We start from the raw sequence: 23,071 nt of genomic DNA, 5'->3' as shown, positions 1-23,071 counted from the left end.
GTTACCTTGATCCAAGATCCTTTTGAATCCAAACCAAACCTGTGGATTAAATGCTCAAAGATTAGGAAATGAGATTATTCAAGTCAAAATGCATGTTCAGAGTTGACTTTTGCAAGTTTCCCTTAGCTTTTGACTCTCGAGAGCTCTGCCAGCAGACTCTGGAAAAACTTTGGCTTTCTCTTAGACTTTGGCATGTTACAGTCTGGCTCTTGCACACTAGTTATCTGTTCACATTTACCATAAATAATGACTAAAAACATAACTTGCAGCTAGATTTTGGAAGTAACTTCTGGAAGGGTTTGTTTCCTTCTCTTTCCCCCACCCCTTTAAGACTTTTTGTCTTATGGGATTTGTTTGCACTCTGCTAGCTGAAGCTCTGAGGCAAGTTTGCCATATCTGGGGCTGCATCATCCCTCTGCACATCTGGAAGTGGTTTATGTGCTCTCATTCCTCCAGCTCAGCGTCTGGGCTCTGCACTATTCCTCAGCAGCAGAGAAAGGAAAGAAAACCAGCACAACTCCAAAGTAAACTTTGAAGAGTTCGAAAAAGGAATTGAATCATAAAACTGTTACTGTGCCCTGTAAGGCCCTTGTGTGGGTGACTTCAAAGGAGGATGGTGGTCAAGGACTCTTTGGCAAGAGTGCTTACAGCTGTGGTCTATCTAGGATCCAAGTAAATAGCTCCACAGCACTTCAGGAGAGAAGAGCCCCGAGTACTGTGCTACTTTGAAGAGGTAAAAAGACTAATTAAGCAGGAAATATCTGAGCAGTAATGTCACTGTTTTTGAGCTTTCCCTTCTGCAGCCCCTCGTTTTGTTACAGGATTTGGCAGCTGAGTTAGGAATTGCCAGGTTCCAGGAAATAATGTCTACAGTAAATGAGTAAATATTTGCAGGGGAATAAATATACTTCTTTCCTTAAAAATCAGTAGGTAATCAATTGGCGTTTAAGAGGCTTAGCAAGGCTGTAGTTGTAGAACTCGGACTTGTGTGAGAGTCTGTCTTTGGATTTTAAAGTTTAAAACATGATTCAGTTAATGTGGATTTAATAATTTCTGGAGAGAGCATGAAGCTGTGGCTGTGCAGCTTTCATCTTGCAATGATCATCAGGGCTGTTTGTGGCTATTATTACAAAGGCTAATTCAAAGATAATGGGCAGTTCTGTGGAAATCAGGGGAAGATTGTGATCAGCTAAAGTGGGGTTAGAAAATTAGTTCAAGAGTGTAGCGGGTTCTATTGTCTCTCTGCTTACCTAAATGACTAAAGTTTTTAAGTGTAAAAGAAAGTAGTAAATCTGTGTAATGTATGAGAGAAAGGCTTTCTCAGCTATGGTTTTTTCCAACAGATAAGCTTGATTTCCTCTGTGTAAATTAATGCCACATGAAGAGAATGGTCTGCTGGAATGTAAATAAGTAGTCCAGATGTGGAAGAACTTCCAGAGTACTCCTTTCTCACTGCAATTTACTCATTAGCTGGGACTTAAATACATTTGAATATAAGTGGTGTGTAAATAATGCCACATCTTAGATTTTGTATATATATTTTTGTTGTTGTTGTCATTTAACTTTTTGGTCAATGTAGAGACTAATATAGTATTCTGCCTGAACTTGAGCACTAACCAATGAGAAGTGGTCAGTTTTGTGACTCAGATTTCAAGAATTCTTGCTGTCTGTCTGATTTGTCAAGGAGCTGGAACAAACTTCATTTTTTTGTGTGCACAGATCCCATCTTATATCTTTATCTGTGCTGTAACGTGTCCATATCTATAGATGCAGAAGTAGGAACAATTGTTTTCTACGTAGTATAAAGGTTAGATCACACAGTTGGATTTTTCTCTCCCCTCCAACTTCTGGTGCTGTTTTTTATTGTTGGTTGTTGTTGTTTTGGTTATGTGGTTTGTGTTTTCTTTCATAGACAGTTGTTTTGGATCTAGAATTCAAATGAATGTTGTATTTCTCATAATCCTGTACATGTCCTCTCAGACATGGCTCCTCTCTAGTCCAGGTCTAGAAGCACAGTTTTAGGGAAAGCTACCTCCTTTTCTTCAGCATCACAAAAAATGTTCATTAATACAAGCCACACTACACCCATTGGAAGAAAATGGGTGTAAGAAAGTATTTTAACTATTGCTTTGAAATTTTTTGAAGGTCTAGAGTACACTGTCCTGGTATAAGATTCCCATATATTTGGGAATGCATATTCCAGCAAGACATTAGTATTTGCTATGGTTACTATGTTTGAGGTGAAATCAGAGATAATTATATTTATAAATTGCATTTGTGGATGTTTTAATACTTCTTTGCACTGTATCTTCAAATGTACTAAAAATCTCCTACTCATGTAAATGATCAGATAGGATTTATGAAAATGTTTTTCACAACCTATTAGTTGCTTAAATTATTAATAAAAATATTTCAAACCCATAATATTAGTATTTGTTCAAAAACGAAAAGGTATTTACAGAGATTAATTGCATTTTTACCAGTTCAGCAGTAAAATTTGATAATCCAAAACCTAGACCTTTATATAACTAACTAAATTCACTTCAGGCATTAACGATATTTCTCTTTTATTTATTTTTCTTTTAATTATTTTTTATTTTAGTTTACAGATTGCAGTTACAGATTACATTTCTCATCCAACAGGACACATGGCTCTTTTAAAGAAAAGTAAGAGAGATTAAAAACATTTGAAAGATGTATTTTCTAAAAGAGGACAGAAATGTCAAATCCAATTTCTTATGCAACTGTTGTCACACTTGTGCACAAATTTATAGTTCTAGTGTTGCTAAATTATGCTTAACTTTAAGTATGCAAATTAGTATTTTCCTGTTAACCGTATCAGATAAGTACCACATTAATTTAAAATTACTCACTACTTTACTTCATGAGACTGGAGATTGTGAAATTTCTCACCAATACTGCAAGTAGCTGCTCTTTTCATATGAATGGTGCCCAGGGCACTGAAGCTGAATTTTACAGATGTCTGCACATTAATGCTTTCATACTCAATATTGAGGTGTAGCCCCAGGAATTTAGGGGCTCTTATCAGCTATAAGGGTCAATGACTGAAAATGGGCTTATTTACTTATGTAAATGTAAAAGCCCAAAATGTCTAAGAATTCAATAGGTGTTTTCCTCAGCTGTTTTAAATTAGTGCAGGTTTGGTTTACCAATTTCAATCTAGTCTCATGTCCAGTTGTGGCCAGTTGGCCATTTTGATTAAAGTAGATCAAAACTCTGTTCACTTTGCTCTTTTGAACTCTTAAGTACATTTTATGGTGGTGCAAAAGTAACAAAATAGTCTGAAATAAAGAACACCCATGTTGATGAGGGCAATATATTCCTTCCCTCTTGTGCTTGGTGAACTATCCCAACACCTGCACATGCTTGGTTTGTGTTGAATGACTTCAATTTGTACAAGACAGTCTTCTAGGAATTATGCATCAGAATATACAGTCAGGTCTTTGCCTTGCTTTGATTTTACGGATTTAAGTTACCCTGTTGAAATAAGTATTTTCAAATATTTTGAAACATTCCTGGTTTCAGTAGCATGGTGGGTTTGGTTTTTTAGAATTTTTAGGGTCTTGCTCAGATCCTTCAGGATCTGAACACTGAAATAGATTTAAAAATTCTCCTGTGTCTGAAGTTTCATCAGGGAAGCATAACAGAATGGAAGAGCTATATAAAAATAATTAAGTGAGTGTAAACAGAAAACAGACTAGCCAGGAAAAAACCCACCAAACTTTCCAAGCTCCTGGTAAAAATCAGAAATATGTGAATTTTCTAGGGAATCTTACGATATAGTGAGAAAATCAACAATGAAAATCAAATAGTCGGGGATTACTTTAATAAGGAAGAGTTATAGATGCGTTTCTAATGGAAGATGTTTTGCTTGATCAAATAACATGAGAAAAGCACAACAGATACAGGTTATCAAATTCTTCTATCACCTGTACTGGTTGCAAATTGGAGTTTTTTTCTTAATCAGATACTTGGGAATTAGCTGTTATATTGATTGTTAACACATTCTCCCTCTTGTTTCAGTTAACCAGATCTTACTGTTACTACTTGTCTTAACTGTGTGTGCTATTCTGTATAACAAAGTTCACCAAGTGCCCTTGGCATTGAGAAATGAAACAGGTAAGTGACTCTCACTTCAGTTTCATTTATGTTCCTGTTTTGTATTCCTCGTGTCTTAACTTGAACAGCACTTTTCACCTTACTGAATGTCCTGCAGTAGATGAGCTACTCTCACTGGTGCATATAGTCTGGGATGAAAAGCATTTTGCTTCTGAATTACTTGAATAAAATTATAGGAGATTGATAGTGATGACTAAGAGTTGTAATTCTGATTAAGTTTTTATCCAGATGTCACTGATGTAGATGGATGCTAGAATATATCCTTACTTGAGCTGAATAGATTGGAGTTGTCAAGTGGTAATAAACTTTGATCACGACCTGCCTCCTTGGGAATGTTCTTGGCTTGATCATTCATTTCAGATAGATCATCAAATCTTCATATTTACAGCAGAAGTTTTAGCTGGAATTTTTGTAGTGATAGAAACCTGCTATGGTTAATAAGGTTGAACTAGTATTAAATGTCTATATAAATAGCCTACTCACTGCTACCAAGGTAAACAAACTCTGCCTTGATATAAATAATTTATTTTCAGTGTATTTTTGTTGGGGTTGTTATGACTGTAATTGTTATGTTTTAACCATATAGTTATATCTGTTTAAGTTATGTAAGTTAATCTGTACTAATCAGGGATAAAAATCTTTAGCAGGAGTGTGACCTGATTCAGTGTAGTTTAGGATTTTTTTTCCCTTCAATCATAGGAACTTCCTGCTGATATAAAATTTTGCACTTTTCTTTTCAAGCCAGCTTACCAAAGAAGTAGAGCTCATGCAATTGCACTGTCTCTTTCACTTACCTCCTTCCTTTGATAATTTTGGAATATATTGTGCAATTTGTACTAAATATAACTGAGAAGTAGAAGTCTCAAAGGTGTTCAAGCCTCTCCAGATTTCATATGAATAAGCAGCTTCATGAAGGACAGGCTGAATTGTGCCCCTGCAGAATAGAAGATATTGAGAACTCTCTTATTTATGCTGTTTGGAGGCATCCAACAGTCCAGTCAATCTGCAAGTGGTTCTGGATTAGCAACAGCTCAAATTGTGTGCCTTGCGATATGGGGATGTGTGTAGGACGTAGTAAGGAAAAATGGAGTGCTGATAAAATGATTCCACTGCTTATGGTAGTTCTTACTCGTTTTCGTGACCCCAGGTCTGATGTAAAATGGGTTTGTTCCTTGTAGTGGATTTGGAGAGCCCTGAGGAAGTGGAGGAAGAAATCCCAGTGGTGATCTGTGCTGCTGCAGGCAGGATGGGCGCAGCTGTGGCAGCGATCAGCAGCATCTACAGCAATACAGAGGCCAGTGTTTTGTTCTACATCATCGGGCTGAAGACAACCATCCCACACATTCGGTACACGCCAGCCTTGCTTTGTTCTGGGCTGTAGTTAGAGCCACGTTGTTGTTTCCCCTAGCACAGGCATAACCACTTCTGGACTTCAGATGACTTCTCAGGGAAATGTAGTGGTGTTGGGAACAAACCCATGGCTTCTGTACATGATGTCGTCCACAAGGCACTGACTCCTGCAAAGGGGTGTGAGATAGCCAGGCCATGCCATACCCGTTCTTAGGTTTTTGTAGATAGGCTGCAGAAGAGTCTGTAGTAAGGTGAGAATACACTGCCTGCTTGTCACAATCCTACTTTGTGGCACTGCACTTACCTCTCTTCTGTGCTGGGTCTTCAGCTTCAGAGTAGAAAAATCTTACTGTTTAAAGCTAATTGCAGTTGATGATGTATTAAGTTTATAAAGAGAGGCCCAAAAGATATTGTGATGACTTTCCTTTCTTTCCATTTCACTTTGTTCCCTAATTTCTTATTTCCTATTATGAAATGAGAATCCTTTGTTTCATGACAGGAAATGAAATCTCATGATTTCAATGAATATTCATCTCATTACATTTCAGTTCCTTTCACAGCACTTCATTCTATTCAATTTAATTGTTTTCACTTCATTTCAGAAGTTTTTTCTTCTCAATTTCACTGCATTGTATTTTCCTTTCTTTTCTATCCTTTTTGCTTTAATCCTTCATTTCTCATTTTATTTCTGTTCCTGAAACGAAAATTCCTCATTCATGAAAAGGAAATGAAATCTCAAGATTTCAATGAATATAATTTCTTGAGGTTTCATCTCAGTTCAATGCACTTAATTTCATTCTGTTCCCTTTCTCTTGTTTCACTTCATTACATAGTTTTATCTTTTTTTTATTTCATTTTATTTCATGTCTCTTCATTTCACTTCATTCCTTCATTTGTTATTTAATTTCCTTTCATGAAATGAGAATTCTTAATTTAATTAAAGGAAATTATATCCTGATATTTCAATGAATGTAATTTCATGACTATTCAATTCATTATAGTTCAGTGTTCAAATTTGCAAACATTGTCTTGAAGAGGACCAAATTGTGAATGCAAACTAAAACATTTCTTAGCTGTTCTCACCTCTGGCCACTTCACTTCTCTAGCCTTTGTACCTGCAATTTGTGTCAGGAGAGAAAATAAACAGCAGTGATAAGAAATCTGACAAAAGTATGAAAAGAAGATCAGCTTAGTCTAAAGAAAACATAATTAGGAGGGGATGTAGAAGTCATCTGGAAGAATATAAAGCTTTGAAAGGGAGAAGACTAACCTCAGATTTAAAAGTACTGTAGATAGAGTAAGAAATAATAATACTTGGTTATAGCAGAAAACTTAGAATATAGTTTATTGGAAGTAATGGTGAAATATTAGTTGTTTGGGCTGCACACGGAGTCTCTGGTTTTGTGAGTGGTGCGGTGTGTTTGTTTTACTGAGGTTTTGTGGGGGAATTTTTGTATTTTAGGAATAAGTTTAACAAAGGTCTGTGTACAATAGCTATAGACATAAGTGGTTCTGTCTTGGGATAGCATAGATCAACTGAGCTTTCAAGGTCTCTTATTATTCTCCTAAGTGTCTGTGAATTTCATGCTGGAAGTACTTGCCACACACTTGATATTTCTTTTATCACTTCTTTTCTTTGCATCACAGAAAATGGATTGAAAATTCTAAACTGAAAGAAATAAAGTTTAAGACTGTGGAATTCAATCCTATGGTACTAAAAGGAAAAATCAGACAAGATGCATCACGTCCTGAGCTACTGCAGCCTGTGAGTCAATTAAGACCACATAACAAATTATTGAAGTTTTTAATACTTATTATGGGCTTTAAAATGTCCTAGATCTGTTCCATTTCATGCAGGGTATGTGTGTATATGTCTCTTCCAATGCATGAGCCAATGACCATGAGATGAAGTTAGTCAGAGTGACAGCAAAAAAAAGAGATGTTGTACACTTTTCATACAATGAGTACTGCACCTCTAGAATTCCTTGCTGAAAGGTTTTGTGGATGAAAAAATGTACAGGGGTTCAGTTAGGATCAAAGTTCATATTTAGATCCCTCTAGATCAGAAAATCCCTTGAGCTGAAAATAGCTGAAAGCTAGGAGAATACATGGAGCAACTGTTCTGGATGCTTGCTCTATTTTTATTTTTCACTGAGCATCTGGTTAGGACCACTCTGAAGGCAGGGGCTGGGTAAAATAGTCTGAATTCTTCCAGTTGTTTTTACATTGTCAGTCCCTCTTTTCTCTGCTCTGTTCTTCATTGCTGTTGTAGAAATTGTCCGATGTCATCAGTCAAATAATTCCTTTAGAGTGGATTGATGATACTATTGCATATTGAAATGTTTAGTGTGATGTATGCTGGAAGAGCATTGGCAGCAGGTCCAGAAAGGTGCTCCTTCTTCTCAGATCTGCTCTGCACCTGAAGTGCTGTGCCCAGTTCTCAGCCCACCAGTAAAAGAAAGATAAGGGCTTACTGGGGCAAGTCCAACATGGGCTGCAAAAATTATGAAGAGGCTGAACCATCTTTTATATGAGAGGCTGAAGCATCTTTCTTGAGAGGCTGTTGAGGCTGTTTCAGTCTGGAGAAGACAAGATTCAGGAGGATCTTATCAATGTATGTAAATGCTTGAGGGGATCAACAAGAGACAAGGGGAACAAATAACATGAAATTCCCTCTGAGCTAAAGAAAAGGCTTTTTAAAGCACGAGTTTAAAAGTCTTAGGTTGCCCAGAGAGACTGTTGGGTCTCCATCTGTGGATGTATTCAGAACACAACTGGGCATGGTCCCTGTCAGTCTGCTCAAGTGGACTCTGCTACACCTGGGGGATTGAACAAGAGGATCTCAAAAGGCCCCTTACACCCTAAAGGATTCTGTGAGGAAGCAGCAGATTTGGGCTGCATGGTTAGGGTCATAGTGGATAAATAAGAACAGCAATATTAGTAATAATACTGGATTTGAGATAGTAGTAAAGCTGTGGGGGAGAAAGTGAATGGTCACTGATTAGTGCTCAATAAAGAGAGCAATTCTGACTGACAAAATTGAGACAGAAGCCTGAGACTGCTGCATTAAACAGTCTTTGCCTTTTCTTTCTCTTTAATAGCTGAACTTCGTTCGATTTTATCTTCCTTTGCTTATCCAGAAACATGAGAAAGTAATATATTTGGATGATGATGTCATTGTTCAAGGTAAGCTGTTGTCTAAAAAGCAGTTTCTAACAGATTTACAGTCCAAGTTATTGCAGCTTTTAGAGCCATTTGGAAATAAGAGATAGAAATTGAGGCAGCTGCTAAGTGTTGAATTTAGGGAAACTACAAATAATCTGTTTAAATGAAAGTTTGAGGAAGAACTTACCTGCATTTATTTTGAATAATTGTGATCATAATTTTATGTAGGTTAATTTAAATTGATTCTGGTCAATTTCTGAAAGATACCATGGATTTCACTCATATACTGCAATGTTTATCAAGTGTGTGATACACATTTCCTGCTAGTATTTGAATTCCCACAAGTGCTACCAATTCCTTATCCAAAATTGCTGTTCTTGAGAGCAAAAGGAATTTACTCAAATAATAGGATGGAAGCTCCAAACACTCAAAATAAGGTTTTGAGCACCTCCAACTCAGAATGCAAAGCAATTTGCAGAATCATGAAGATTTTGGAGTTCCTAGTCAAGTGGGAGCTCTTAGAAGACATTCAAATCCTGAAAAAATTTTTTTTTTCTTATCATCCAAGTGATCTCTTTTGAAGATCAATTATTTTTTAATGATCAATTTCTTGTGAATTTTTTCTGTTCTGTTTCCAAGTTGTTGGGGTTCTTTTCTCTGTAGAGCTGTTGTCTTCATATTTGTTTTATCATATTTTCTTGTTACTTTAAAGCACTTTTTAGGAAGAGTGTTGTGCTTTAACCCTAGTGGGCAACTAAGAAAAATTTCCTTTGGAAAGACTGAGTATAACTACAATAAATTTTTTTGCCTAAATTAGTCTTTGTTATAAGAACATTAAGACCAGTAAATTTGCACATGACAAAAGCACAATTCTCCACTGCTTTTCTGCTCCTTTTTTCAGTTTTGTCTCTACAGAGGCAGATTTCAGACCAGCTGCACTTAAAGGGGTCACTATTTGCTGCTTTGTAAAAGACAACTAATCTGTTCTGTCTCACTTTAATTTGCCATAGACTTCCTATCACAGTTCTCCAACATGGGTGTTTCTAATGGCAATCGCTGCTTTTTGTTTTTGTTGTTCTGTCATCAATGTGCAGCAGCAATGTTTAACTCTTTGGAAAGTTCTAGGTCTTCATTTAGACTCCAATTTTGCGAGCAGCTCAAGCTGAGCCGTCCCCCGTCACCCCTCCCTGCACCTGTGTTCACCAGCACTCTTCGCCTGGGGGTGTTGGCTGATGGTGATTGTGGAGCTGCAGGATAAAGGTGCAGTTTCACATCGCCCCTCATGGTGGGCTGCTGCTGATCAAGTGGCCTCTCCTGTCCCCAGGCAGCTCCTCTTACGTGTGTAAGCTGCAGCTGTGCAGCTGCAGAAGCAGCTGGTTCAGCAGTCTGACCTGGCAGAAGACCGGCAGTACACGAAGTAAAAGAGACTAAAGCAAAAGAAAAACTGGAAGCTGTAAGGGGTTGGGATGCAGGCTCACTTAATTGCTGTGGAAGTGCTCTGTTTCCCACTGTTCTGAAATTGTTCTGGCATATCTTGGGTACCTGATAGTCAGGTGATGAGTGAGGTGACAGGCATTGCAATGTTTCTCTCCACCAAGAAGGAGCTGAGTGGGCTGTGAAGCCAGCAGGGATGGTGAAATGACAGGCAAATTTCAATCAGCCATTGCTGAGAATCCAGGTATCTTCCTAGGAGATAAACATGCCATAACAACAGAAAAAACCTCATCTGTGCAAGACATTGAAGTGGGACTTCTGTGGGACTTGAAGAGGCTCAGAAAAATAACCTGTGCCTTCCCTCTCCATAGACAAGCTCTATGACTGCACAAGTTTGTAACCAGGGTTTTTAAAAGTCCTATCGACTTCTGCTGTGGTTGATTTTGGACAACCAATGAATATGAATGTATTGAATACCAGTGATAATATCTAAATATAGGTCTTAGGCATCCAGGTGCAAATTTGAAAATGGTTCCATATTACAAAATTCAATAGGAGCTATCCTCCAAAACTGGTATGTTTATAAGTAAGACATGAGAGCTGACATCATCCTGTCAGCTCTGTAGCAGTGCAGTAGGCGTTGTCTGATGCTTGTGACCTTTTCTGTAATCAGGTGACATCCAGGAACTCTATGACACTAAGTTAGCTCCTGGACATGCAGCAGCTTTTTCAGATGATTGTGATCTGCCTTCTACACATGAAATGGTTAGAAGTGTAGGGATGCAGGTAAGATGCCATTCTGGAATTCTAATAATGAATGTGTTTGCACATAAGTGTAAGATGATTTTATGTGTTTTCCACAAGGTGAAAGTTTTATGTATGTGTGTGTATATATATGGCTTTGTAATAGTTGTACAGGTAATTAAGGACTTTTTGTGGCAGTACAATTGTGGTGCTACCAAAAGACAAACATAGTGAAGGAAAAGCCTTATCAAACTTCCATGGTACAATATTGTGGAAAAAGTAATTTAATATCTGGAGGTATCCTGCCTTACAGCTTTGTCATACAGAACTCATGACAGGTAACCACCATCTAGAAACTCATCTTTGGGAGAGCATATTTAGTCTCCTTCTCAGTGACAGTGACATGCATTTACATATATCTTTACAGAGATTCATAGGGGATGAACATATTTTTTTTTATTTCTTAGAACACATACATGGGATTCCTGGACTACAGAAAGCAAGCCATTAGAGATCTTGGCATCAGCCCCAGCACCTGCTCCTTTAATCCTGGAGTAATTGTTGCTAACATGACTGAATGGAAACATCAGCGGATTACAAAGCAGTTGGAAAAGTGGATGCAAAGAAATGTAGAGTATGTGTAGAAATCTAACTTTGCACTTTACTTTTAATACTTGTTTTACAGTTTTACTTTCTGTTTAAAAGCTCTTACGGGTTTTTTCTTTTTTTAACTCCAAGCTGTCTCTCTTTTGTGATCTTGTCAGGTAATATAACTCATATTCTAGTATTTCCATCTGTTTAAATCTGACCAATTCTGAATCAGGAAATGGCCACTTGGAATTTTAGTCTTGTGCTCAATCACAAACCACACTTAATCCTGTGGGACATTGAGAACATGTGGTTCTCATTTTGGGTGACCAACTTAGCCTAGGATGAAGCCACTGAATGATCTTCCCTTCCTGAGGCTAGCTTAAAGAAGGAGGAGTATTTCTTTCTTGCCAGATACTTATTACAAAAGGCAGAAGATTAAAAATAAAGATCCCTTGGGTTTTGAACATATCCTTTTATTTTTCCTTTTGCAGGGAAAACCTCTATAGCAGCACCCTTGGGGGAGGTGTGGCAACCTCCCCAATGCTGATTGTATTTCATGGAAAATATTCCTCTATTAATCCTATGTGGCACATAAGGCATCTTGGTAAGTTTAATTTCTCACAGTTTGTGAGTTGGAATTAAGGTGAGCTTGTGAGATTCCACTGCAAGATCTTAGATGACTTTACCTCATGTACCACTTACATGGAAAGAATATATGAAATATCTGAATATAGTGAGAGTCTGAAAAAAAATCAGTCTCTTTCTAGGTGCAGTGGAATAAAAGGGAAGGTCTGGCAGTGTTTCTTGTCAACATTTTGGAGGATGTAGTTACTTTCACCTGGGAGTGATGAATTATCCTAGGAAAAACATAAAGAGATTGTCAAGATGTTAAAGTGTTGAGAGAGGAAACTTGCCGAGATTTTTTGCCGATGCAGCATAAGAGGCATCAAGCTGAAAAAATCTACTGTATCATACAACTAGTTGTAGATTAGCATGAAAGCATACAAATCAGATTTCTGAAAAAAGTCACCTGAATTTAACTCACTCTACAGTGTCTTCCATTATCAAAACCTGCATTTTTCAGATTATTTTTTAAATCTACCCACGCAGGTTGGAGTCCTGATGCCCGTTACTCAGAGCAATTTCTTCAAGAAGCTAAATTACTTCACTGGAATGGGAGATACAAACCTTGGGACTACCCCAGTGTCCACACTGATCTGTGGGAAAACTGGTTTATTCCTGACCCTTCAGGGAAGTTCAAATTAACCCGTCCTGACAGCTGATACTGAAATACTGCATAATGTAGTGTATGGGATGCATTTATAGTTTGAGATGCAACATGCTGTATGATTAACTGATTTTAGAAAACAAAGTATTTGTTAAAAATGTGAATAACTGACCATCAGTTTTGTGTGTATAATGGCAGGTGAGGGAGGCTGGAGTGACCAGTACACAGTTCAGATTATACTGACTTTCATGTAAGGTGAGGAAACAAGTTTACTTGACAGTGAAGTATTTTCATTACACACTTACAGCGGTGAAATTCAGTGCCAGACAGAGTGCTTTAAGTTAGGGTGTCTCTACGTAAGATTCCAATGTCTTCTGGTAGGGAAAAATCTTCACAGGAGATAGATGCAGTGCTATGTACAAGAAGTGTTTAGTTATCTAACCCACATTAAACATCCTGAATTGAAAACCTGGGCCCATGTTACTGAGTTCTGTTGTGTGGTGAGTATTTTGTGGCATCTCTGTGTATAACACATCTGGTAGTGCACTTAGCAAGATGCAAAATACATTCCAATACACTGCAATACAATTCCTGATTTTATTGTGAAACATTGATAGATTTAAGACAGATTAAGAACTTCTGTATCACTGTAACAAAAAGAGCACCAGTTTTGAGGGAGGACACAGAATTGCAGTATTTAGTGGAATGGTCATTGTACAGTCCACTGTATTTTATATTCAGATAACCAAGGGAGTGATTCCATTAAGGAAGAGACCTTTCCCTTCCAATCAAACAGGATAGCCTTTCAGGAGTAACATCCTACTGTGCTACATACTCAGCAGTGCTAATTTCATGCTTCTAATTTTGTTGAAAATAAAACTGAATTGTAACAAATCCCTGATGCAAGATACTTTGAGCACCTGCAGAAAAAACATACATGTAAACAGCAATACATGATACAGTACACTTTAAATAACAGACAAGTCCTATACCTTTCTGACAATATGTGGAACAGCTTTATGCTGCAGCTAATAAACACAATCAGAATCATAATGCACACTCACTCAGTTAAGCCACAAAATTTGGGAAGAAACTGTAAACATCACACCTGCCTCACAACAGGTTGACAGTGTGTGATCATTGTAAGAGGTGTTACAGCAGGATTAGAACCTACACTGACCAGTTACACACAACTGACAACTGTCACTAGCTGTGAAGAGGATAAATCACACTGGTACAGGAATCTCTGAACAGCATAGAGCGTGGAGATACTGTTTGTGTCTGTTTTCAAGTATGTGAAGCACCAAATGTCATAAGATCATCAAATTTTTAGTGTTTTGATCAGCTTATTGCTTTTACTTCATCTTTTCCTCACATGATGAAAGAGGGAAAGATTAGGCACCAGGATGAAATTATTTTTTTTACTCAGTCACTAATATTGGCCAGAAATGCGTATCATTTAGGCAAGTTCCTCAGAAGAGAGTACTAGTTTCTACAGACAACTTCTTATTAATAAAACAGCTGTCCCTGTATTCAACTCAGTGTTTTTAACTTTTAAGTGGAATAAAGGGAACACCCTCTAAGGTACTACAGATTAAAAAGAGTTTAATGTTAAAAACTACTAAACTGCAAATCTACTTCACCCTGTGCTAACTGTACATGATATAAATAAGATTGCTGTATGTGACTTTTAAAGAGAATGCAGTCTTTCAATTCTCTGTCTCATTCAAAGGGGTTATCTCCTGCTAAAGGTCAGGTGAAGGGACTAACTTCATTTAAATTATGAAGTTTAAATACCACAGCATTCAAGAACTACCACTGCTGTTTGTTTTTGCTTTTTTTAAAAGCAATTCCAGTTCCTTATGTTGGAATTTAAGGGGTAAAGAGATTAAGTGGGAGAGAAACCTTATCCTAAGAGAGCTCAGCTAGAATATTTAGGCCCTGTCCTGTGTGACACAAGTTTTCCTCCCATGTTGATGTGAGATGATGTCTTCACTCTCTTTATGCTCAATTATGTTACACTCACTGAACAGACAGCTTTCTCGTCCCACCCAGAAGACAGCACTCACAGCTGCAGAACACAACTTTCTAGACTTTTTAAGACAGTGAAAGGCAGATTTAAAAAGCACCATTTTCCTAACTGTGCATGATTAAAAACACCGCTTCACACAAGGTAAGGGTACATTTTCCTTTTTCCCCTCTGGATATAAAAGTATTAAGAGATATCCAAATATTGAGGCATCAGTAAAAAGTATACTGCTGCTGTTCCAACCACATTGCCATTTATGGAATAAAATTAACATCCCAAAGAAATCTTCACGAATGAGAAAGCAATTTGTCAAAAACTGCAAGAAATGGTATACATTAAATATAAAACTCATATACAAAAAAGGGCTAACTTTTTTTTAAAAAGTTTGGACAGTTCCTTAAAATTACCTAGTTCATTGATTTCAGCCTACCACACACTTATTTTGGACTATAATAAAATAACTAGGGGAGATAAAATACTATTCAGATGCTTCAGTTGGAGAACTGAGGTACCAATCTTGATCACTGCATTAAAACTGCAGCATGTGTGCATAGCCGAGAAGGAGCAGCTCCTACATGCTGCTCCCCTCCTCTTCCCGTGTCATGCCAGCATTGAACTCTGGAATCTGGTCTGCAAAGGACTGTGTCATCCACTGTCCGTTAGGAACCTCACCAAAGGACGAGCCTTCGCAGTGCTGAGGATTGCTTCCTGCCGAACAAACAGAAATCACACTGTTTTTAAAGGCACTTGACACCCCGGGCTCTTTGTCCCCCAGCCCTGGCTGCAGAATGAATGCCCCAAGCACTTTACCAGTTCCATTTGAAGACAAGCTGCACTGGTCAGTGTCATATGATGCGCGGTCACAGTAAGCTCCTCCATATGCTGCTTCATAGCCTGGGTCATACTTTTCTTCTTTGACAGCCATCTTTTTAGCATCCTCTGCAGAAACAGAACAGCTCAAGCATTAGTATTTAGAATAAAAATTATCAAAGAGCACTTTTATCAGAAAAAATTTGAAAAATGGCCACAAATTCTAGAAGATAATCCCTGCTCCCCTTTAAAAATTCAGGCTGTACTTAAGAGAATGGAATCTGTAATTCTATACCACACAGTTTAGAGAATCACATCTCCTCCTCTCCCATTAAAAAATTCTTTATTTCCTTCTGCTTGGGAAACTGCTAGTATTGTACACGACATTACATTTTAATGAAGTGTTAACAAAATAACAATACCTTGTGCAAGTTGCAAGTCAAACGTGTACTGCACCTCCTGGACCTCTGTGTTGGGTGCAATGCCTTTCAGTTGATCCCTTAAGTCTTTCAGCTTAATGTAATAATGAACTTTATCTTGTGCCCGAGGAAACTGAGCACATCTTGCACTGGATGATGGCATAACATAGCAGAGCTTGAGATAAAGAACAAGAGAAATTGCATTACTGATCTCCGAGCTATGAGTTAATACTCAGGGCATTCAGAACAACTTAACAGTTAAGCTCACTGTTTTAACTGTTTGTACAAACTTCAACTAATGCCACAGGTGGTTGTGGAATGGGTTAAAACGAGTTTTCATTTTTCTTGGCCAGCCATCTGTCTTGCCCTGAAGAGAGGAGCTGATTGCCAGCTGCTAAGTGAGCACAATTTTCACCAGTTATTTATGTGCTGCAGAAGAAGCAGTACCCATGTGTGTTACAAGAGAGCAGAGCGCACTCCAGAGCTCCCTGAACAAGCAGAGCTCTGAGCCAGGGCATAGAGTACGTGACAGCATGCAAATAGCCCAAACCAGTGAGGGAGGCAGCACAGGTTAATTAGCCTGGCTTATTGGCCAAGTGCATCTGCATGACGCATGCCAGGCTCTGAAACTGTTGTTAGTGTAGCTGCAGCCAGCTTCAATGTTTCTATATTTGTTAACAGCCCTAACTAAACATATCAAGTTAGTTCAGGAAAAACAAACTGTATTCAATACTTCTATTAGCATGCAGTCTTTATGAACAAGTAACAGTAAAGAGAATTATTTTTCTTATAAACACATTTACTATAGAAGTCCTTAAGAGCTACCTAAGGAGCAAATACTTTATCCAATGATTCTTCAGGCTCTAATGGCAACACTTCCACCTTTAGAGAAAGGCAACTGAAACTTGCAACACTAGTAATTGAGGATAGAAATAAGAAGAAAAACAATCCAAACTTTTGAACTGACAAGGTAATGAAGCTTTAGAATAAGCTACCTTGGAAAGTAGCGTAATTGTCTTTGCTTTAACTTGTTTATAAGAACACATTAAACAAATCAATTTCTAATGATACATAGCTGGTCTCTTGAGATATTTTCCAGCACTAGAGTTCTATGACTAATGCACTCTTCATCAAATTGCTTGTTTTATCTTAAGCATCCAATTTAACTTCAAATTGCAGATCAGCTTAAGGAGACTCAGTCTGACGGAAGTACTGGGGCAAGCCCAGATCCAGCAATGCTGAAGGGTCGTGTGCACTGGCACAAGGATGGACTTGCTGTTCTTTCTCCCCCACTGTGGCATTGCATGGTCATGGTCAGTATCAAATTCCAGTAATACAAATACCCAGGGAATTGGACACAGGGGATCAGATGAAAATTATCACAAAAGTAGGCATGTGTTACTTCTATTTTATGTAGTCCTCAGAGAATGCACCAACCTGCTAACCATAACATACCATTTCTCAAAAGAGGTCTGCAAGTCTGAAGAAGCTGCATTAAAGATGTGCCCAAAAACTGTGCTAATCCCCTTTCTCTATCTAAGTAGAAACCTTTCACACCTCTTGTACTCCAGTCAAACTGGTGTTATCCTACATGTGTGTAAGGCCTGAGATTTCATTAGTTTTTAAATAATCAAAATGGACTGCCCTAGTTTTGTTTCTCCATCTCAATACTTACAGTTTCTGTATCCGGTACTTTGTGTGGCTGCAGCCCAAATTCCAAGTTCTTAACTTTAATTCCAAAAACTTCTTTACTGAAAATTTCATAAATACCTAAAATGAAGATATAGGGTAAGTGGAAAAAAAAAGCTACTGGCAGAAAAAAATTCATTTTAAAGTAAAAGTTCTCACATTTTCCATTAAAAGCTGCTATACGAGGTTTATACTTTTGTAGCTTCTGCATCAGAATTCGCCCTCCTTCCCGAAACTCTTTGCTAGAAGATAAAGCACTTACAATTATAATCACAACTATTAATTCATTAACAAGCCTGATATTTCCCTTTATTGTCCTACCTGGAGAGGTCTTTGCTTCCAGGTGTTGTCCTTTCAACCATGTTTGTAAATCCAATCCCATATTTATGTGGCAAGGTGTGGTCATCCATGTGGTTCAGCTGTTCATTACTTAGACCAGACATGAACAGACATTTCCCTGTGAAGTTGGAAGACAGATATGCATTTGCCTTTTTCCAAGGGAAAGAAAACAGAACCAAAAAATTCCACTCAACTACTGGAGTACTGGAATGCTAAAGGAAGAATCTATTTTAACAAAGTATCAGTCAGTTTGGGAAGACTCCTGCCCTATCCAGAAAGTTTAAAAATATCCAATATTACTTTACCTCCTCCAAGAGGGCACAAAGGCCATAGTGAACAGGAATTCCTTATCATAATCCTGCAAACTAGTCTTTTATTCTAAAAGTTCAGTACAGACCTTTAGATTTTGTGATTAATTTAAGTAGTGATCAATATGGATTTGGGAGGAAAGACTGTGGCAAATACAATGTGTCAGCTTTTTTTGACAATCTTGCCATTGCATCTCCTTACACTGGGCCTCTCTGACAGAACCTGCTATCTTGAACTCATATTTAGCATATAAAAATCCCTCTCTGAAAAAAAACTGTAAATGCTAAAGAAGAAAGGAAAACAAAAACGTACAAAAATGGTTTCCAGGTCCCGGGTAATGATGTCCTTTGTAAGCTGCCATCAGGCCAGGGTTTATGCCAATCTACAAAGATACCAGTCCATTTTAACAATGACAACACGGCTTGCTAGTCAAGAATTTAATCAAGTTATAGTAAGAATGCTTATTCAATTCTCTCTAAGTTACTGTTAATAAACAAAAATGTATTAACGGCACCTTCCATCATTATATTAAAAAAAACTGACAATTTTGCAGCAGTGCCTCATTTAGATGTGCGAAATCAAAAGAGCAGCTCAGAGGGTGCAGAGCTTCCAGGAAATAAAGCACTGAGTCATGGGCTCTCATGAATCTGTACTAAACATGAGCCTTAGCTTTCTCAGAAATTAGGACTAAATTACTATGGCTTTAACAGAAAATGCAAAGCAGCTCTACACACAGGAAAGAGTTGATGTACTTTATCTTGCAAGATCTTGCCATATAAGCAATATAGGTGAGTAAGCAGAAAGAATCATAACAAGTAATACAAGACTTTTCTACCTAATCTTGTAACTTGAATTACTCACTATCACAATGTCCAGATCAAAGGTCAAAATATCAGGCAAAGTCTTGGTCAGAAGTTCAGCTTCAGATACACCATTAAAACGGTCCACTTTTCTTTTGACTTTAAAAGTATCTGTGATCTTTTCTTGTTTGCCTTTTGACTTGGCTGGTTTTTCTTTTTTAGCAGCAGGCTTTTTGGGTTGCTTTGGCTCAGTTGCTTTGGCTTTTCTTTTCCTTCCCCCTTTTTTAACTTCTGAAACACACAACAAATACTATTTTCGTACATTTCCAATGTTGCAGTGTGAATATTCAAATACATTCAGCTAAATGTGTGGACATAGAGAGAAATCAAAGAGGTAAATTTACCTTTAAAATTCATTAATTTAAGCAACACACCTGAAGCTTCCTCATCTTCTGGCTCTTAAAAGTTTAGAGATTCAAGCAGCACAGGCACTGGCCATGAAATGACCACCCAGAGATTGCTCTCTCTCTCTCTCTATGTTCATTAGTAACGTTGAGCTGTAGAACAGTGTCACTTTCCAACCGTTAGTATTTGTTTAAATAAGCCACACTAAACAAAATAATTTTTAGTAACCAGTTCCCTAATTGCGAGTACTATAAAAACTAGGAAACCATTCAAACAAAAATATTCCAAATAAATTATATTGTACTTCTCTTGCAGAAAGTTAAAACAATTAGGTATTTTGAAGCCAGAATCTTAAAAAAAACTTTCTCTAACACAATATTAAAACCCATGACTTCAACTAAAATATTGTATTTACTTATTGAAAAAAAAATCTGCTTTTCTTGGAACAAGATAATCGTATGAGACTGAACAATGTGCATACATTCACATGAGTTTACTTCTTGTCTTTTTGTCTGTTAGAATACGTTTCTTAAAGAATACAATTAATCGATACTCCTGCAGTGAGCATCAAGAAAAGGAAATCCAATAGGTCCAAGGAAGCAGTTTAAGAGCAGTATTTTTTCCCCAGTTAATCACTCTCACTTCAGCTCACTAGCACAGCCCAGTCGAGCTACCTTTTGGAGGCTCCTGAGCAATGTTTGGCTCTGGAATGCCCTCTAGAGTCGGCTGCTCAGTCATCATTTCCATGCTGGGCACCGCAGTCATCATCTGATGGAATGGAAATGAGTAAAACGCTTGAGCTTGCTGAAGATATGCGTAGTATCTTAGAGACAGAAAAAGAGAGAAGTAATTTATCAACAGTTTAGAAATTTACCGATGTACCAAACAGAATGTCAACATCAAATTTTATCAAGGCTGGCATGTACTGCACTTACATTCTCTGATGACTCTGTTAACAAGACACTAAATTATCCGCACCTTTGAAGCAGTCTGGCTGCTTAGCTGGTATCATTTAACCCCAACATTAACAGCACAGTTCTCTTGTGATGGCCATGATGCAAAATTAACACAGTATTTGTAAGGGAAGAGTAGAGTTTTTATATACATATATATATATATTTTTTTTGTAAAATCAGTGTAGCACACTTTTCCAAAGCAAACTGTCTATCAGACCAACAATTTACAATGCATGTTGAGCTAAAGCTCTCTGTCTCTGGACTTCCACAAGTTTCCTAAATTTTAGATCTTTTTTATGTGGTGTCAGTTGCTTGATCTGGTAAGATACAGAAAGGATCAATCATTCAGGGCTATAAAGCATTAAGAATACACATAGCATTTGCTACTGTGCAGACTATTAAATAGCTTTAACGAACTGTGCAGCAGATGTTGTCCTGCTATCACACACCGGATCCCAACACAAGTATTGCGCTTATTCTACATGGAAGTGTACCCACACACAGAGATCCTATGCATAAAGACATTTTTCCATAGACAGCTCTCTCTCTCCACACATTAATTAGTCATATACAGCCCTCACACCCATTTCTGCTTCATTCTGTCACTCCCTTCTACCTACCCAGCCACCTTCTTGCCCATAGCTTCTACTGCCTCACAAATACATAGCAAGGACTTGGTGAACAGCAGATTTTCAGGAAATAATTTTATCATCTCAGAGCTATAATTAAAAACACAATAGAGATATTTGTCCAAGAAGGCCAATGGCATCCTGTATTAGCAATAGTGTGGCCAGCAGGTCCAGGGCAGGGATTGTCCCCTGGACTTTGCACTGCTGAGGCCACATCTTGAGCCCTGTGTTCAGTTTTGGGCCTTTTACTACAGGAAGGTGCTGGAGCATGTCCAGAGAAGGGCAACAGATCTGGGGAAAGCTCTGGAGCAGCTGAGGGAGCTGGGGGTGTTTACCCTGGAAAAAAGGAAGCTCAGGGGTAACTTTATCACTCTACAACCACCTGAAAAGAGGTTGAAGCTGATCTTGTCACTCAAGCAACAAGTGACAACACAAGGGGAAATGACCTCATGTTGTGCCAAAGGAGGTTTATATTGGATATTAGGACAAATTTTTTCATGGATAGGGCTTTTAACTATTGGAATAAATTGCCCAGGGAACTGCCGAAATCACCACACTGGAGATATTTAAAAGATGTTATATATGTGTAAATTTATAGGCAGGGTTTAGTGGTGGGCTGGGCAGTGCTGGGTTAATAGCTGGATTCGATGACCTTAGAGGTCTTATGCAACCTAAATGATTCAAAAGAAGAGAGCATTCTCTACTACAACTGGGTTTTTAAGAAACCCACTGTAAATCAGTCTTATGCAAGAAGAACCCACAGTCTTGTAATCAAGACACTATTTTTAACCCAAATATCTATCCTGAAACAAGGAGAATAAATATGAACATAGGTCTGTCAGGTTCCCAGGGAAGTTGCCTAGGAAAGCTATAGGAGATTTTCTGAGTACAGGGAATACCTTAAACCCTCTACTGGAAGAGTTCCACTTATATAAAATACTTGTGTAGTTAATGAACCAAAAAAAACTGATTTTCAGATTTGTATTGAGAAACTGAGACATGCAGAATCTAGTTCATAGTGTAATAAAAGCTTAATCATACAGACCAGAACAGAGTGAGTAAGAAAAATGTGAAAGCATCTAAGACCAAATATCTTTTTGTAATACAGACCTTCTTATTTTATGTGTACATAAAGTCTCCTTCTAGCAAAAGGAATAAAATTCCTCTTGAACAGAGAAAAAAAATTGCACCATACCACAAACAAGTTCTCTAACCACTTGCTAATGAGATGAAAGTGAAGTTTTACCTCTACCTCTATTTTAGGCCAGATTTCTTGCGTGGGTTCAGAAATACTTCTTTTTTATTTTTGTTATTGATGTATATATATTATAGAACATTAAATAAGTACTTTCAGTATCACAAGGAAAAGGTAGCGATTTGTTCCTCTCCCCTCCCTTCAGTTCATTATTTTTTCCTCTCCCCACCCCCTCTCCCCATCCGTTCATGCTAAAAACAAAGGGGGAAAAAAAAGAAAAAGGTAAATAAAAATACATGTTCACTGGAACAAAAGCAGGTATTACGTAATTTTCAAATCCCCTCTGCAGTGACAGAGACGCCATCGCGCCGACGCTGCCCAGGGCAGCCGCGGGCCCGGGAGCCCCGGGAGCGCCTTCCCTCCCTCTTTGTGCCCGGGGGAAGGGGACGGAGGCGGCCGCCACAGCGCGGCCCCGGCTTCCCGCGGGATGCGGGGAAGGAGGAGAAGGACAAGGGGCGATCCCGGGGCGATCCCGGGGCGATCCGCAGCGCGGCCGCGGGCGGTACCTGCCCAGCTCCGGGCCGTCCATGCCGGCGCCGCCGCTCCCGCACCGCCGGCCCCGCGCCCCCACCGCCCCCGCTCACGTGACCGCGCCGGCCAATGGGGGCGCAGGGCGGGGCCGCGGCCGCCCCGGGCGGGTCCGTGAGGGGCGGCCGGGCCGGGCCGCGGCCGCCGCGGCGCGACTCACCGCCTGGCGCGACGCTCCCCGCTGCGGCCGGGCCTCCGCTCCGCTGCCCGCTTCCCTCTTCCCTGTTCCCTTCCCCCTCCCCCTGCCGGCG

General features: G+C 38.7%; 2 protein-coding genes across 13 annotated transcripts; one reads left to right on the top strand and one right to left on the bottom strand.

Moving 5' to 3' along the window:
* The first annotated feature begins 473 nt into the window (after positions 1–473).
* GLT8D2 (glycosyltransferase 8 domain containing 2) lies at positions 474–18,056 on the top strand. Of its 2 annotated transcripts, XM_021536249.4 has the most exons (10): positions 474–733; positions 2,603–2,667; positions 4,045–4,140; positions 5,319–5,487; positions 7,138–7,255; positions 8,592–8,676; positions 10,763–10,875; positions 11,301–11,467; positions 11,916–12,028; positions 12,535–18,056. In XM_021536249.4, the coding sequence occupies exons 2-10, from the start codon at positions 2,649–2,651 to the stop codon at positions 12,705–12,707; spliced, it is 1,053 nt and encodes a 350-aa protein (XP_021391924.2). In that variant the 5' UTR covers positions 474–733; positions 2,603–2,648; the 3' UTR covers positions 12,708–18,056. The 2 variants fall into 2 exon arrangements, with proteins under 2 accessions (XP_021391924.2, XP_085425750.1); XM_085569624.1 differs by lacking the exon at positions 2,603–2,667.
* On the bottom strand, positions 13,231–23,064 carry TDG (thymine DNA glycosylase). Of its 11 annotated transcripts, none has more exons than XM_085569617.1 (11): positions 22,981–23,064; positions 21,029–21,127; positions 20,127–20,275; positions 19,109–19,338; positions 18,560–18,629; positions 17,921–18,056; positions 17,759–17,841; positions 17,586–17,680; positions 15,914–16,085; positions 15,492–15,620; positions 13,231–15,389 (listed from the first exon to the last, which is right to left on the bottom strand). In XM_085569617.1, exons 2-11 carry the CDS (start codon positions 21,118–21,120, stop codon positions 15,253–15,255), a joined length of 1,293 nt encoding a protein of 430 aa, XP_085425743.1. In that variant the 5' UTR covers positions 21,121–21,127; positions 22,981–23,064; the 3' UTR covers positions 13,231–15,252. The 11 variants fall into 11 exon arrangements, with proteins under 11 accessions (XP_085425743.1, XP_085425747.1, XP_085425748.1 ...); XM_085569621.1 differs by lacking the exon at positions 21,029–21,127 and adding an exon at positions 19,452–19,604; XM_085569622.1 differs by lacking the exon at positions 21,029–21,127 and adding an exon at positions 19,452–19,604 and having other exon boundaries at positions 20,127–20,220.
* Positions 23,065–23,071: the final 7 nt, after the last annotated feature.

This window comes from Lonchura striata, chromosome 1A (assembly GCF_050655825.1).
Source record: "Lonchura striata isolate lonStrDom1 chromosome 1A, ASM5065582v1, whole genome shotgun sequence".
Taxonomy (NCBI): domain Eukaryota; kingdom Metazoa; phylum Chordata; class Aves; order Passeriformes; family Estrildidae; genus Lonchura; species Lonchura striata.
This window is presented reverse-complemented; position numbering and strand designations above follow the sequence as displayed.